The sequence below is a fragment of the Neofelis nebulosa genome, chromosome 4 (genome assembly GCF_028018385.1).
Source record: "Neofelis nebulosa isolate mNeoNeb1 chromosome 4, mNeoNeb1.pri, whole genome shotgun sequence".
Classification (NCBI taxonomy): Eukaryota; Metazoa; Chordata; class Mammalia; order Carnivora; family Felidae; genus Neofelis; species Neofelis nebulosa.
The window spans coordinates 43,758,769-43,775,032 of record NC_080785.1 but is presented as its reverse complement, the minus strand read 5'-3'; the positions used below and the strand labels follow the sequence as shown (position 1 = coordinate 43,775,032).

The following is a 16,264-nucleotide window of genomic DNA, read 5'->3' as shown; positions in this document are numbered from 1 at the left end:
TGTGTGCAGATGTTACCATATTACTAAGAAGTACTTACGACGAACAACCACTTTACTCAAATGCACTCTTCTCAAAAGGATGTTAGGGCAACCACTTCAGCAGCAGGTTTATTCAGTCTGGTGTTAAGCAGCCAACTAGAAATGATGGGTGCCATATGAAATAGGTCTGGATCTCTAATGAATATTCTAACTGAAATTAGGAAAGCTTGAAAATGAATTACAAAAAAAGAAACAATTAAAGACGACTTTCCGTCTGTGCACAAACTCTGCCTTTCTCAGATATTTTGTCGTCAGTCCTCTGGGCTGGGAATGCTCTCTACCAGAGCTCACCACTGTAAAAACAGAGCTGCTTAGAATTCAACCAGCCAGACACATTCTGCTCTCAGGGTTCATACGCACTGCATTTGCTCTGCCCGAAAATCTGGAGGCACAAACCTGGCTGGCAGTGGTGGGTCTGCCTTGCCAGCCACCAGCCAGGAAGACCGGTGGTAGGCGTAGCGGTACCTCTTGTTGTCCACGGGGACGATGTCCATCAGGACTATGTACTTGGCCTCAGGATCCACGCCAGAAAAGGATACTCGAATGGTGGGAAACATCCTCCTGACACAAGGAGACAAAGAGAATCCGCTGGAGCTCCTTCCTGGAGGCTAATGAGTCACTGAATAAAAGGGCGAGGTCCTACTCCCTCCCCACTGACCCCCACACCCTTTTTGTTTCCACAGAGACTTGAGTAGTGAGACCCTCCTTCTCCCACACCTACATAATTTTAGGTGTCACCATCATAGGAGTCCCCTTTGCTACGTGAAAAGTTTTGTTTTGCTTTTTAACACTGGAAGGTCTTCGAGTAGGGAAAATTGTATGCTGTATTACCAAACGTGTCAGACTCCCCCAGACCAAAGTCTCTGGAGCAGACCCAGTCTCCCAACCCTCTAGGGTTGCAGGGAGAAAACTAGGTTCAGCCACAGAAATCTAGGGCAGGTTGGGTTCGGGAGACCCTGAGGGTATTTCCCAGAGTCTACAGAGCTGGAGTGACCAGGGCTGTAGGCCACTGACCTTTAGAGTCTTTGTCCCAGGCCTGGGGAGCCACCTGCACCCCCATGCACTACCCCGTGCCTGCCCCACTAAGGCACCAAGGGGGCCCGCCGCACCAGCACTCCATCCTACACAGTGTGAGTTTCAAATTTCATTCCTCTGTGCAGGTTTTAATTTTAGTTTTTAATGGGAACTGGCAGCTTTTGCAAATTGAGGCCAATAAAAGGGAAGCTACTTGCCTCCCTGGAAGCACCCAGCAGCCTGCCCTACACCCCCAGCAAGATTCCTGCTTCCCTCCAGATGCCAACTCCCCACCCCAAAGCCCTCCCAGAGGGCAGATCACTGGTCCCCATATCCCTCTCATCAAGGCCACAGCCACCATGGGGTTTTCCATGGCCAGATCCTGAGAAAGCAAATAAATGCTCAGAAGTCTGTCTTGCAGCTCTTTCCAAAAGCAAGCTGATAGAAAGAAGCCCTCCTTAAGGGAAGCTTCCTCTCGGTGCTCTGGACCAGTGGGGTTTCACCCAGCTCCAGCGAACACCCGAGGCCACTGTCATCCCTGTACCCCTTACACACCAAGCGCCCCACCGCCACCACGGATCGCTACCTGCCCGACTTGGTGATGATCATCTCTGTTCCCAGCTCGTGGAATTTGTCCCAGAGCTCCTTCGTCTCCAGGCTGCAGGCAATTTTGGCCATTTCCTCACTGGGGATGATGGGGGTGGTGGGGATCAGCGGCTCAGTACACAGAGAGGAGGAGGAGGGGCTGCCACTGCTGCCACCACCGGCAAACTCCCCGTGAGCATCCAGGCTGGTCAGTTCACCCAGGGGCTGGGCACAGGAGGACTTCTCAACAAATTGTTCTGCAGGCAAAGAGAATGGAGAATGACAGCTAACGCTGTCAAGCAAAGACACAGGAAGGAGAACAGCGCAACCCAAACAGGTACTGGACTCGACTTTGGAAAAGTGAAGTTCAGAAACTCCAAGAAGGCCGTGATAACCCATCACTACATAAATTCTCGTGGAATGACATACCCAGCCCTTGCTTACCGAACCAAATGAGTTCTGTGAGAACTGTGGCTTGTTACTAACATTATGAAAGCCACTTTGGGGACTACAAATGTAAGGAGTGCATAAAGGGAAAGGAGGTGATCATGAAAGATGAAAAGCAAGTATTCCTACTGTTATCCCTGTCAAGTTCTAGACGTTGTAGCTTGTGGGATCTCCTGCCAGTCCTGCCTCTTTGACAACCAGGAGAGACTTTTATCCAGGGAGACCAAAGGGAACGAAGAGGTCAGCATCTTCCTTACTTTGAGAGAAGCTCTCCCTTCCATCCTGAGCCCTCTCTCCACAAGAAAAAAGGAAAGGTGGAAGGGAAGGGAAGAAAAGTGGGGATGCGGTTAAAACGAAAAACTCAAGTCGCTTCACTTCTCTGCCTGGCTCTCAGTGTGCTAGGCTTTAATATCAGGGCAATTTTACAATATCCCTCCCAGCCTGAGATCTTATGAAAGACTCTAACATATAGCTTATTAAATCACAAAAGTGGGCTCGCTAGGCCGTTTTGGGAACAGGTGTGAAAAAATGTCTTAAGGACAGTGTGTGTATTTTTCTCCCTTTCTCTCAAAAAGGTCCTGGAAGTGAGGGAAACAACCCTCAACCCAGGCTAGCAGAGTATTTAAAGTAGGAAGAACACCATCCACCATCAGGCTGGAATACCGCTGCCTATGAACCAAACATTCTACTCCACAGCTGATAAGGGCCTAGGACTACACCAGTCACTTTGATGGAATACAGGGGGACTTTTGTAATTGTCCCAATTATCTTGTATCCCTTAAAAAAGAAACTACTTGAATCTGTAATGTGAAACTGATCTCTAAACAACTCTGTTCTAAGTGCCAAGGAATTGAAACAAGTTCTAAATGTAGATATAGACATGTATATGTTATGTATCACATAAAGCATTTTATTTCCCATATTTCTCCTTGGCTTAGGGCAGGCAAGCAGGAAGCAGGGAATTTTTACCTTTTCTTCTCTTACAATAATAATCCAACTCACTGTAACATTTTAAATTAAGAATAATCAAATTAAGTATCTTGGCCTTAAATTTTCAAGTTCAAAGAACAAAAAGTACGCCAGGGCAAAATCTTATTTTCAATAAATATTTTCAGAAACATATTCACATGATGTCTTTATAGAGAATTAACACGTAGCTTCAGAAATTTTCTTATTTTTCTGACAATTGGAAAAGGTAGACTCCCTAAGCCCCAGACTAAGGACAGCCAGGGTGGGAAAGTGGAGGAAGAAGAAAATGATACCGAATTTCTGCAACACAATGTTATGTGTCAAGGGTACCTCAATAAAAAAGATCTGAAAGAAATGCTCTAGTGGTTTAAGGAAGGCAGCTCTTCTAAATAGATTTTACGTGTTGAAATGTGCAATCCTGATACACTTTTGAGTCCCTACCCCACAATTGCTTCCACACCTCACACCTCTCCATCCAAAGTACCATATTCTCTGTAACAGAACCTCTAGGTGTTTCTCTTGCGGGAGTCCTCAGCTTAAAGTCACTAATTGCACTGTTGAACTACTAGCCCCTGGAAAGGACAAGAATGCCTTCTGGGTCTTTCAGAGCCCGTCTCATAAGCCCAGGGGAAAGAGGTTCATTTTACAGACTGTGTATTTGCGGTGGGGAAGAAGGTGGTGGCTATATAGTTTAGAATTGAGATAGAAAGCAAGTTTTCTCGGGAAAAGAAATAGAAAAGAAAGCAATACTGAAATGACAGTGGAACTGAAAATGGCACGTTTCCCAGTCTGCTGTCTGTAATTCTGACAGGAATATTAGCCCGAAGGGCTCTTTCCCTGCTAGCTACTGAACTGTGATGGGGGAGTTCATAAAGAATTCAGAGGCCTTCGAAATAGGAGTGGATAATGTTGGGCTGTCCCACCAAAATCACTTTGAAATTGGTGGTTAATATGTCTGCAAACAGTTTGGGTTTGTTTCACTGGTTGTTTCCTCTTTTTTTTTGGCAGATTTCAGGCGGGTGAGAAGAACCAGGGAAAGTGAGTGAAACCTTGCAGGGGAGACTTTTTGACATTATATTTTCTGGAGATCTTCCTGTTTCCTTTTCCTTGGTTCTAAGTTGCTCTGGGGTTTTAGCTCTCTTTTCTTTTTGCCCAGCCCTCTTATTTTTCATCTTTAACCCTTTGTCTTTCATACTAGGATTGCGGTTTCAGATGTGGGATGTTAAAGTGTTGGAAAGGACAGGGAGAAAGAAAGAAAAAACACAGGGGAGAGTCAAAAAATATATTACCCTAAGTTTGCTATTTGATGTTTCTCACCATTTTCGGGCTATCAGATGATCAGGATGTAAAATAATTTTTTCCTGGGGACCCAAGAGGTGATGAGAACACTTCTTTCTCTGTTAATTGTAAAGGGACTTTGAAATACTCAAGTCCAGCAGTCTCTTTCCCACACAGTTCACTTGTGCTGAGGGGAAACATAATCCCTATTTTCCCTTTACTCCAAGCCTAGTGTCTTCTATAAATGGTAAAGGTTGTTAAATAAACAGTATAGCTAAAAGTTGAGGAATTTGGAAAATGGTTACTGGCTAATGTTTTTGCCAACCTCCACTGAAAGTGATGGCGGTTACAAAATGATGTCTCACTGATAAGTTTGGGGCTTCTGTGAAGAAAACGGTTCATGGGGGGGACAACTGGCTTATTCTACAGCATATGGCAGTGGCTTTAAGGAGTTAATTCTGTTTATTCAAGTCAAAGGAAAAACAAAATCCAACTAGTTTCTTGTTAAGTCGCTAAGAGTCTCCTCGGGATCAAATGCACACGCAGGTGTTACACGCATGGTAAATTCTGTTGAGTCTTAAAAGGGGTTAATTATCTATCTCTGATTGTTTTGGTCCCAACCAAGTTACACACTCTCCTGCACAAGTACGACTTGACCTGGGGATTCTAGATGAATAGGTAGAGACAGTGGCTAGCGCACATCCGAGATGCGAAACCGGTTGTCTGTGAAGCCCCCAAAGAAAAGAATCTCCCGACCCCGGCGTGGGGCCCGTGGCCTGAAGATCAGAAGCTGCCTAGAGCAGGGAAAGGCGGCCACCCTCTCAAGCCTCCCGCAGGCAGGGGACGGAGGGACAGACAGATGCGCGGCGGCCCGCTCCTGTCCTAGGCGGACAGTCGGGCAGCCCGACTTACCAAGTGGTTTGATGGTGTTCTCGGCCGCTTCCTTCTCCTTAGAGCCGCCGCTCGACATGAGCGCGGCGATGGAGAAGGCGTTGGCCCGGGAGGAGAGCTGTGGCTTGGGCGACGCCGTGAACTCCATGGCCCCCAGTGTGCGGTCCTGGCCACGCACGGGGCCTGCCGAACTGCCGTCCAGCTTCCCCAAGGGAGACAAAAACCAACACAGAGCGCAAAGTTTCCAATTGCAATCTCAGCGGAGTCGGGAACTCCAGATGAGTCAGCCCCAACCGGACAAGAGCTGCCCACTGGCCTCTGTCCCTCACTGCAAAGCCCTCCAGCCGCAGAGACTTCCCACTAGCCGGAGAGGACAGGAGAGGACCAGCCTCGGGCTACACCGGGCGCGCGAACCCTGGGGCGCTCCGCAGGACCACAGGCTGCGCCGCCGGAAGCTGGAGATGAGCATCGGGCGCGCAAAACCCGGGGGTCTCGCGGCACCCCTGTGCGTCCTTCCTCCGTCCACGCGCTGGGGACAGCCGGAGCGGCCCAAGCTGCAGGAAGGAGGCTACGGGTGGAACTCCGCAGCGAGGGGGCGGACGCCGGACAGTACCGGCGCCGGCGTGCGGAGCACAGCGCGGTGCGGAGGACACTGCGCCCGGGCGCTCGCAGCCCTGCGCCTTAATTTGCTGGCGGCAGCTATCCCAGCGGCCCGCAGCCAGTCAGCGCCTCCCCACGTCACCGCTTCCTGATTCCGCCGCCGGGGGCGGGGCAGCGGGCTGGGTAGGGAGGGCGCGCCCCGGGCGCGGTGCCCGCTCGGCCTCGCGCAGCAGCCAGCCGCGAACCTGGCACCCGTTCGGAAAAAGTGCCACCACCGAGCTGCCGCGGACTCGCCTAGCCCAGGGCGGAAGGGACTTGCGCGCGGTTGGGAGGGGGTATTTTTGAAGCGGCTAGGACGCGGGATCCCGAGAGTGGCCCAGTGGGGGAACCTAGACCAGAAGTAGCCTGGGGGAGTTCCTGCTTCTTCCGTTCTTTTTCTTGAGCGTGCTCAAAGTTCCAAAAGAAAGTTGGGAAGCTTTAAGTAGAGCGGAAACCCGCGCCACAGAGCCACCACGTACGGGCCAGGTCCTATTCTCTCTGGGCAGTTCCCAGGGCTGGGTGCCCTCACTCGTTGGGCTCCAAAATCTGTCTGCTTGACAGTGGGACTGGAGATTCACAGCCCTGCAAAAGATATGCTGAGGGAGGGATGGGGACATTTAGCAAAGGCTGCTGTTCTCAGAACCACGGCTCCCGCTGCACACCAGTGCGCCACTTACGCGCTGTTCCTGTTCCCGTAAGGGACTCTGGGGAGTGGAACCTCCACCCTAGGGAAGGTGCGGGGCCGGCGCGGGGGCCCGGGCGTGCACCCTGCGGGGACCGGGAGACACGCAGTGGGAGAGTGGGAGATCTACAATGCTTGAACTTGGTAGACAGGGAATCTGCCTTCGCAAACTGGGTTGCGACCAGGACTTCCCACGGCCTTATGGGGGTCGTCCTGTTGGCCTTGTTCAGCTTGAATAACTCAAATTCTCCGAATTCGCAGGGTAATCCGCTTCACTAGGAGCCGTGTAAACTCAGGCTGACACACACACTCAAGCTGTACATGTAAATATTTGCGCTCCTTTCCAGCCAGCCGGTCTGGCGATTAGGAGCCTCTTGGTGGGTCTTAAAATTTTAAAGAAAAAGAAAACATCTTCCATTTCCCACCAACCTTTTTCTCCCTTCACTGCACCCGCTGCCGTCCTGAAATAAACTTACAGTGGAAAAAAAAGTCAAAGGTTGAGAACTTTTATGAAATGATGACATCTGGGGAGTCGTGATTTAAGCCACTCTTGCCAACGTGTATCAATAGTTTCTAACATGGTGCTGCATGCAGGTGGTAAGAAACGCATTCTGATATCCGTCTTCATGTACAAAGTGTATTTGTGCAGATATTTGGGGAAATTCGTAAAATCATAGGTTTTATTGCTGGAAGGGGTTTGCGCCGTGAGTAGCGTATCTCCACTTGCTTTTGAGAGGGAAACACCAGATCTGGCATGGAGGGGACCATCTCGTTTCCAGTCTGCCCAGCCGGCTAGGGGCAGACCTATGCGCAGGACCCGCACTCCGGGCCACCGGTTTGGTCACACCCTGGCCCTGCAGCTGTGTCCGGGCTGTTCAGGGGAGATCGATCCTAGAGCTAACGCCAGCTGAGAGCAAAAGGCTCTCGGATGAAACCTCAGTAAGAATAGAGGCTAAGCCACCGGGTGTGCCTAAGGATCAGTTTTCACTTTTAAGCCTTTAGTCTTTGACTGTTTTTGAACAACCCAGACCTTTCGTGGTTGCTGTTGAAGGCCACTTCGCCCCCCAGCATATACCCCATCTCATTGCACCGGTGACATTTCCCTCTTGAACGTAAGGAGCACAGGGGTTCCTTCCCTATCTCAGAAGGGAAGATTTCTGACGAGAGGGATTTTCTTTGTTTTTAACTTTTTTTTGGCGCAGGGGGTGATGTCATGGTCAGTCTAGAACTTATTATATGCTTCAAATGGGTGGCAAAGATCTTGTTGGCTACGTTTGGTTTTCAAACACTTATTGTGGAATTATACCTCAATTTTTAAAAGTTGCCATTACTTTTCTACACAGAGGAAACCCCGTTTCTTTTCTTAATTATCCTAATGGTTTAGAATGGAATTTTAATAAATTTAATAAATTTCATGACAGGGCCTTTTTTTTTTTTTTTTTAACTGGCCCAGCGAGGGGAAAGCTGACTTGCCTCCAATCAGCTTCCGCTTTTTTTTTTTTTTTTGTCTCAATTGCCACGGCCACGCCGAAGCCCAGTTCTGGGTCTCTCGTGGGCAGGGAACTCCGACTAGTCCTCGTATTAAACGTAAAACAAAAAGCCAAGAAGGCCAAGTGAGCGCGCGGGAGACAGCGGGCAAACCTGAGGAGCTGAAAAGGCCACTTTAAACAAACCCGGGCGCGAGAGGTGGGCCGTTTGGGGATCCCTAACAAGCGATGCATCTTGATGGTGTTGAAACCGTGGCAGTAAAATGTATACTACAACGTAATTATCGGGGATGGGGGGGATGCTGTCCCTTCTCTTAGATTTATTGCCTTTGCAAATCAATATGGTGCTATAAAAACGGAGAACCGGTGCTTGGCAGAGAGACGCGGTCAAAGGGTGATTTAAAGCCATCCCGAGGCGGAGAGCGCTGAAGTTCTGAGGTCCCTTCAAAACCTCAGTGTTAGAGCGGGTTAACAGGTAAAGCCGCCGAAGGGGGTGGAACAAAGCAATATGTTAATTCGGAATGCTTCTCTGCAGGCCCTGCTCAGGCCGACGACAGGCGGGCGGGAGCTGCTTTGGGATACTGGAACGTGCAATCGGACCTGGAGAAGGCTTTGAATCTTGACTTTAGCCTTTGCTAGCCCTGAGACTTTGTGGAGGTGTTGTTTAAGCCTCTCGAAGCCTCAGTTTCACCGTCTTCATTAAAACAGGGCCAATAATGTATTCCTACCTGGAAGATGGCCCCGTGGATTAATGAGATAATGTGTGTAAAGCTCCTAAACCACAGGTAACCTTAACAGTAACACCAAAGCACGTAAAACATCAGTACAGAATTTTGTTATGTCTAAATTTTGAACTGCAACTTCGCGATCTTAGAGATGTATCTATCTCATAGTCTCGCCGAGTCAACTGTATAGACAGTTGGAATGTGCACAGGGGAGAGGAGTCACATGGTGATAATGGACCATTCCTTACATCCCGTTAAACTTTGGAGCCTGAGAATGAAACATTTTGATTATACGTCTGAGTTGGGTTCTACGGAGTTTGGAGAACTGGAAGATGTCTCTTCGTGCACGCCACCCTTTCAAATTCTCATTTGTCGTCTCCGGAACTCAAAAGTTAGTGGTCCCAGAAAACAGCCTAGGAAGTCATCAGATTCCCGCTTTTTGGCCAACGGTCCCTCGCGTAACGAATGCTAGCGCAGAACCCTCCGCGGACCGCAGCAGGGACCGGTTCCCGGCTGGTCTTGGTCACCCGCCGCCAACACCAGGAGCGAGAGCTGAGCGAGGGCTGTGGGACCGGGTGCCAGACCGAGAGCGCCGCCGTGCACCCGAGGGTGACAGCGGGAGAGAAGGTGAGAAAGGAGACGTGCTTCTGGGCACCCTGGCAGAGCTACTCGCGGACTTGGCCCCAAATCCCCGTTCCTTTCCGCTCTCTCTGCTTTAAAATGCTTCAAAAGCGACAGTAATGGTGCCTTTGGATTCCTAAATTCGGTTTGCCGAACAGAAAAGTCCCAAAGCAGCGTAGGGAGGCGGCCGCAGCCGCTCGGAGGCCCCTGAAGCACCTCCCCGGGGAGAGAGTAGCGCGCGTCCCCGCGCCGGGTAGGGAGCGCGCGGCGAGGCCTCGGATTTTGACCGCCGGGCTGCAGGGGTGCGAGTCTGAGCCTTTCCCGGGGCCACCGCACAAACGCACAGCCCGGTGGGGTTAAGTTTTCCTGAACCCGAGTGATCCCCCTGAAGCGCCCCCTAGCCCGGGCCGCCAGCCTCCAGGCTTTCGGGTCCACCCGGAGGCCCCTGGGCCTGGTGCTCGAGGCGCATTCGCCCAGCTCAGGCTTTACGGGCCAGGGTCCTCGAGGGGTGCGGCCGGAGGTTGTCATCTGACGGTCCCGGGTGGTGTGCGTGCGTGCGCTTTTGGCCCGGGACTGCACACTTGAGACCGGCTGTGAGACTAAGGAAAGAGATATTTTGCGGGCCTAGGGAGGGCCGCACCCATTTCCAGGGCCCGTGTCCTCAGGTGGTGAAGGGAAAGGTCCTTTGGGGCCGGGGCCCGCCGTACTGCGACGTTACCCAGCCAGGCCCAGGCTAGCGGAGGCCTGCAGCGGTGGGTGCCCCCCGCTCTTGCGCTCCTCAGGCCTCCCCCACTCCGGTTTCCACTAAGCGGCTCCCCTCGCCGGGGGCCAGAGGTCAGGCGTGGGGCCTCAGAGACTCCTCACAGGATGCTCCCCTGGGGCCGCGGCCCTCCGGCTCCTTCCCGAGACCACTCGCTTCCCAGGTCTTCCCTCCTGAGCTCGCGACTGCAGGGGAAAGGCCCTTGGCGCCCCTCAGGCCTCCCCCTGACCAGAGAAGAACCCGTGAGCCACAGTTGGGTGCAAAACTCGCAAGGTGACCCTAAGAACAGCATAGAAAGATTTCTCCTGACGCCGCGGGGCGAGGCATCCAGACCCACTCCCCCCCCCCCCCCCCGCCCGCCCGTCCACCCTCCTTTCTCTCCCTCCGCGCGCGCCCCCGCCTTCCTCCGCCAATGCTGTTCCTGAGCGGTCACGGTGTTCCAGCTCCCAACCGCCTGGCTGAAGACCGAGCCAGTCTCTATTTAAAACTAAGATATTTCGTGCATCGTGAATTTTTGCATGAATTTTGACTTCTTAAATTACTGCATTAAAATATTGTTTCTCGATTACTGAGACTTTTGTCGACACTTAAATTTGGGGCTTTCACCCTAGTCCCAGCTTTGTCAAGAAGGTTAAGAATTTGAGCCAAGTTACACTGATGTAAGCGGTACAACGGGGATTCCGAGGCAAATCTCTAGCTGGAAAAGCGTCGCTCCTGCCATTACGGTACACTCCGAACTGATTAAGCGGAAACTCCCAGGAGCAGGAGAAAAGCGGACAGAGGACAGTCCCCTGCTTCAGGATGAAGGTCCTGTTGGCCTAGTGCCCACGTCTGCCCAGGCGGACTCATGGGCTCTGCGGGGACAGCCAGACAGGTGGCTCCAAGGCGCGCTTCCTGAGCTTAGGCTTCTTAGGTGTTTAAAAAACATACCCAAACCTAAATGAGACAATTTCCGCAGAAGAGCAACTACAGCTTGCCAGCGCCCTTCCTCTGGCAAAGTAGCGTCAGTTTTGGAGATGTCACCTAATTAAACTTAAAGCAATTGCTACATTTCAGACTATCCAGCCTTCCAGCAACCAACCGCTCCCTGTCCCTTCTGGTGATTGCTGGAGCACGTCCTGCCTTCCCTCTTCAGGAACCAGAGCTAGCTGTTTGGTGACAGTCTATCTGCTCTTTTTTCAGGTTTGGGAGACCGAGGTGGGGAAGACACAGACAGGAAGTAGTCCTCCAATGTCTCCGCTGCCAGCTCCCACTACAAGTTACCCCAGAAGCCATTGATTAAACTCATCTTATTCCTTATGGAGGGCAAAATACACCCAGTAAGATCTGCGTTCCTATTCCCATGTGAGCATGCTTCAGAAGACGTGAAGCATATATTATGTAAGGGAGCAAAGATGTATACATCTAACACAAGATAAAGAATGCAGAGCATTTGTTCATTCATCCAATATTACCTGGTACTTACTCTGGACTGGGTACTGTGCTAGGTTCCAGGAATTGACCAGTGATTAGAACCCTAATTCCTTCCTCATGCAGTCTGGTGGGAGACACCAATAAGAAGCATATAAAAACCAGAAGAAATAGAAATTGTGATGAAGACTTGAGGAAGCAAGGAGCAGAGATAGCTAATCCAATCTATCTGTAGGCATTCATTCATTCTGGACCAGGCACAGCTTGTTGGGGTGAGGTTAGTGTTGGACAGTTTGCATACCATCCCTGTCCCTCCAGGTTTCAAAGTACAGCTAGAGATGTGTTTTAAAAAAGCACCAACATGAAGAATATACATTACATTCTCGCCAACACTGAGCTCATAAAATAAAGGGGCATATGGCTTAATGTTAATAAAATAAGGCAGAATAAATAACTTTAATAAAAGTCCTGGCAGAAGAAAAGTGTTGAGGTCTGACATTAGAAACACTGCTTTGGAGCAAGCCATGCTGAATCCTTTTCCACATTTTAAAAATATAGTTCCTGATGGGAACATCTACATGGAGAGTTTTTGCAAGGATTAAATGGTATAATGTCTGTGTGAGGGCAAAGGACTTCATAGGCATTACTATTTGCCATCTCTGGAACTTGGGAAAAGCCTCCTCTTCAATTTAGGGATGATGTAAATCAACTCTGATCAGGAAGAGTGTTCAAGAGCCCCAATTTCCACCCTGCACACAACGAATGTAAGAAACAGCTTTCTCGCTGGGGTCTGTAGAGGCTCTACGTCTCACTCAGGAGTCCTATGGTGGAAGAGAAACACATATGCCGCCTGCCAGGTGGAAAGCATCCCTTCAGATGCTCGGACACTCAGCCTCTCTTCTGTGAACACCCTCACTAGAAAGGCTGGAGGCCCACCGTTGGCCTCTCCGCTGCAGTCTTCCGTTAACTCACCTAGTTTGAAAGCGTTTTGCATTCAAATCCTGGAAGCTAGTTTTTCAGTGCATTACAAAGAGCTTCTATCGTGAATTTGATATGTGCCAGGCTTCCCAAGAAACCTATAATGTTGACACCATCAATCGGGTAGCATAATCGTGTGCGTTTTAAAGTTGCAGAAAATGAGTCCAGGAAGGCTAACTCACTTGTTCAAGGGCACACGGATAGTTTCATGGTGGAGCAGTAGACGACCCTGGGCTGTGTGACCCAATCGCTCCTCAATCTTAACCTCCATCGCATATCGAATTCTATCACTAACTTGGTTGGTTTCCGGTTCTGGAAGCAGAGGCAGTTCCGAGGGGAGGGCTCAATTTTCTTGGTCTATTTGTAAATAGCACCCCCGGGGCCCGGGAACACGTGCAAGTCTTTGTTGTCCGCTAGACGCGACGAGGAACTTTGTTCCTGCAAACAAGGGCAGATGTGACTGGCGTGACCACCGTCCACCCTCGAGGCGCGCAAAGCGGAAGGCAGGCCAAGTAAAGGTCTTTCGGCGTCGCACGTAGACCTCGGGACCAGACGGCCTTTGTAATTTTCTTTTTCTGGGGGCAATTACCGAGTAATCTGTAGGTTCCGCGGAGACTGCAGAGTCGGCGGCTGGGTGGCGGTGGGCGGGGTGGCCGGGGTAGAGATGGAGGCGTGGCCGGCTGGGAGATCACGCACCACTTGGCTGGAGACTGTGCAGGCTTACCGCCCTCATACCCCAACTTTTGGAGGTAGACTGCCAACTTTTGGAGGTTCGAAGCCAGCTTTGTCATTTGCCGGCGGTGTGAGCTGGGCTGTCTGGATTGTCCTTAGTGGGAGAGGTTCGCACAGAGCGAGGCGTTGGCTGAGCTCACTGGGAGCAGCGACCCCACTGAGGGTGATGTGATGGCAGGAAGCGGGTACTTTCTGCAGCCGAGCAGCGCGGACGCGCGCGGGGCGAAGGGGCCAGCGAGGCGCACTCCCGCTTCTCGAGTCTGGGATCTCCCGGTTTTCTTCCTTCAACCCACCCCACCCTTTGTGACGGTCGTCAGTCCCAGACCTCCGCCAGGAGAGGCCAAGGCACATCAGAGTAAAGGGGACAATGTACGCCCGGTGTTAGTGAGTTCCACCACTTGGGGACTCTGGAAGCGGACTCTAACTCCTAAAGAATCCTCCCAGGGCGACGCCGTCGGGTCCCTCCGAACGGCTGACCCAGACCCACTTCGGCTCTCGCGGCGCTCGGGCCGTCGTCCCACACACGCGCTTCCCAGCCAGGACCCGAGGCCAGGGACTGCGCCCTCCGCTCGGACCGCCGCGGTTCCGGGGACTGGGACACACACGTCCCCGTTAGAGCCCCCGCCACTGCGGGTCCCTGCTTAGTCTGCGCGGTGGCGGTGACGGTGGCGCTGGCGGCGGCGGGGGCCTTCCCTTGGCTGCCCCGCCATTTAATCAGGGCTATTATCAGACCCGGCTTGCAGGATGGCGCCGGCGGAGCTTTACCCCCATTAGCGCAGGGCGGGGTGGGGGCTGGGCCCCCAGATCGCCGCCGGTCGGGCCGCCGCTGCAAGGGTTCTGGGGCGCTTAGAGCGAGGCCGAGGCGCGGGGTCTGGCAGCGGCTTGGGCGGTCTCTCCCCAGCCCTTCTCAGGCTGACGGGTTTATTCCCCAGCTCCCAACTCGACCCTTACCAGTTCTGACGTTGGGGCAAATCGCTGCACTCCCCTGAACCTCGGTTTCTCTTCTGTGAAATAGGTTCGGAAAGCTACTTCGCCCAAGGTAGTCGCGAAAATTAGCTGTCCGGAGATGAACTAAGATGATGCATCTCAAGTGTTATGTGGACGACGTGGCACGCACAAATCGTCACTGCTGTTATGACACTAGAAATAGGTCTGCCTTTTTAAAAAGCCTACCCCCCCTTTTTTTTTCTTCATTAAAAAGGAACGGAAGCGGGGCGCCTGGGTGGCCCAGCGATCGAGTCAGACTTTCTTGATTTTGGCTCGGGTCATGATCCCAGCCTGGTAGGATCGAGCCCCGCGTGGGTCTCCGCGCTGCGCGTGGCGCCTACTTGGGATTCTCTGTTTCTCTCTCTCTGCCTTTCTCCCCCTGCTATCTCCCTATAAATAAATAAATAAATAAATAAATAAATATTTTTTTTAAAATTTTAGTGTTTATTTATTTTTGAGAGACAGAGAGAGAGAGAGAGAGAGATCGAGCATGAGCGGGGGAGGGGCAGAGAGGGAGGACACAGAATCTGAAGTAGGCTCCAGGCTCTGAGCTGTCAGCACAGAGCCCGACGCGGGGCTCGAAACTGTGAGATCATGACCTGAGCCGAAGTCTGACGCCTAACCGACTGAGCCACCTCGGCGCCCCAAAATAAACAAAAATTTTAAAAAGGAGAGGAAGAGAGGAAGTGAGGTTGAATGTTTCAAAGAAGTCCAAGATTGCTTACCGATTTGCTGATTTTATTCACGCCTAACTGGTGTTCCAGGTTCATCTCTGCCACTGGCTAACCTGTGTGACTTTGGGCATTCCGCTTGCTGTCTCTGTGCCTCCTTTGCCTTAGCTATGAAATGGAAGAAACACTAGCACTTGCACTGCGGCAATGTTCCGCACATAAACGAAGGGTGCATACAGAATGCTGAGCAGAGTAGGCTCTCCTCAACCACAGGTCATTTATTTGTTATTAGCAAAATGATTTTGCAAACCACAGTCGTCCTTCCTTCTTTCCTTCCGTATTCCCTCCCTTCCTTTCTCTCTTTTCCTTTCTCTCTCTTTCTTAAACTAAATCTCTCTACAAACAGGCAACTCGACTCACGTTCAGAGCTGAATGTCAGGCTGGAAATGCGAGGGAAAGGGAGTGTGAATCACTCAACAGTGCCTTCTAGCATCCAGAGTTTCTTCTTTGCATTCCCATCACAATGCCCTATTGACACTGTCCATTTAAGATAAAAGGCAGACAGCAAAATCAGGCACTATTATTTTCAGATGGCTGCTAAAAAAATTAGCACTTGGGAGCAAACCCAGTATTGTCAAGGGTAGTTTCTAATCAGTAAAGTGTAATTAGCAAAGCGAGACTAATTATTAAAGTGACCTTCTAAGTAGTGAATGTTTATAAATGGTTCTTAAGTGGGATGTGTTTGGGCACACAGCCCAATCCTTAAGGACTGTGCTCCACTTCAGCCAGTGCTGGCCCCAGCTCTCCTGCTTCCCCCAAAGCCTAGTCTTGCGTTTGGATTGACTTTTTCCGTCTGGCTTGTAAACACATGGCTCATAATAACCGTCAAGTTATTTCAAGTGCTTGTATGTGCCTGGCAATATCCTAAGCACCTTACCTGTATTATCTCATTTGATCCTCCCCATTTTACAGATGAGGAAACTAAGAGAAGTTATGTAACTTACTATATAAATCACACTGCCCATAGGTGGTGATAGGTTTGAATTCTTGTCTGCTTTTCTCCAAGGCTCCTATGTCACCATCTCCCAGTACTTTTAGTCTCTACTCTTCTACAATTCTAAAAACACTTCAAAGAGGATAGGAACTCAATGAGTCTGGAGGAAAACAAACAGCAAACTCACGGTGTTTGCTGCTTCTAAGGAGGCACCCAGGGGTAGAGGCTACAATACCTGGTAGGAGTCTGAGGGCCTCTACTCCTCAGGATGACTTCTTGTCAGTCACTTCTCCTTTGAGCCACAGTTACTCTTTTATTAAAAATGATTGCATGCTTCTTATACTGTCTTGTACAA

General features: G+C 50.9%; 1 protein-coding gene across 1 annotated transcript in view; it reads right to left on the bottom strand.

Moving 5' to 3' along the window:
- TBX20 (T-box transcription factor 20) overlaps nucleotides 1-5,896 on the bottom strand; it is a 61,598-nt gene extending 55,702 nt beyond the window's left edge. The window contains exons 1-3 of the mRNA XM_058724609.1: nucleotides 5,245-5,896; nucleotides 1,640-1,895; nucleotides 436-600 (exon numbers count right to left, since the gene is read on the bottom strand). Of these exons, the coding sequence (XP_058580592.1) occupies nucleotides 436-600; nucleotides 1,640-1,895; nucleotides 5,245-5,371 (548 nt within the window). The 5' untranslated portion in view covers nucleotides 5,372-5,896. The remainder of the gene's footprint in view (nucleotides 1-435; nucleotides 601-1,639; nucleotides 1,896-5,244) is intronic.
- Nucleotides 5,897-16,264: the final 10,368 nt, after the last annotated feature.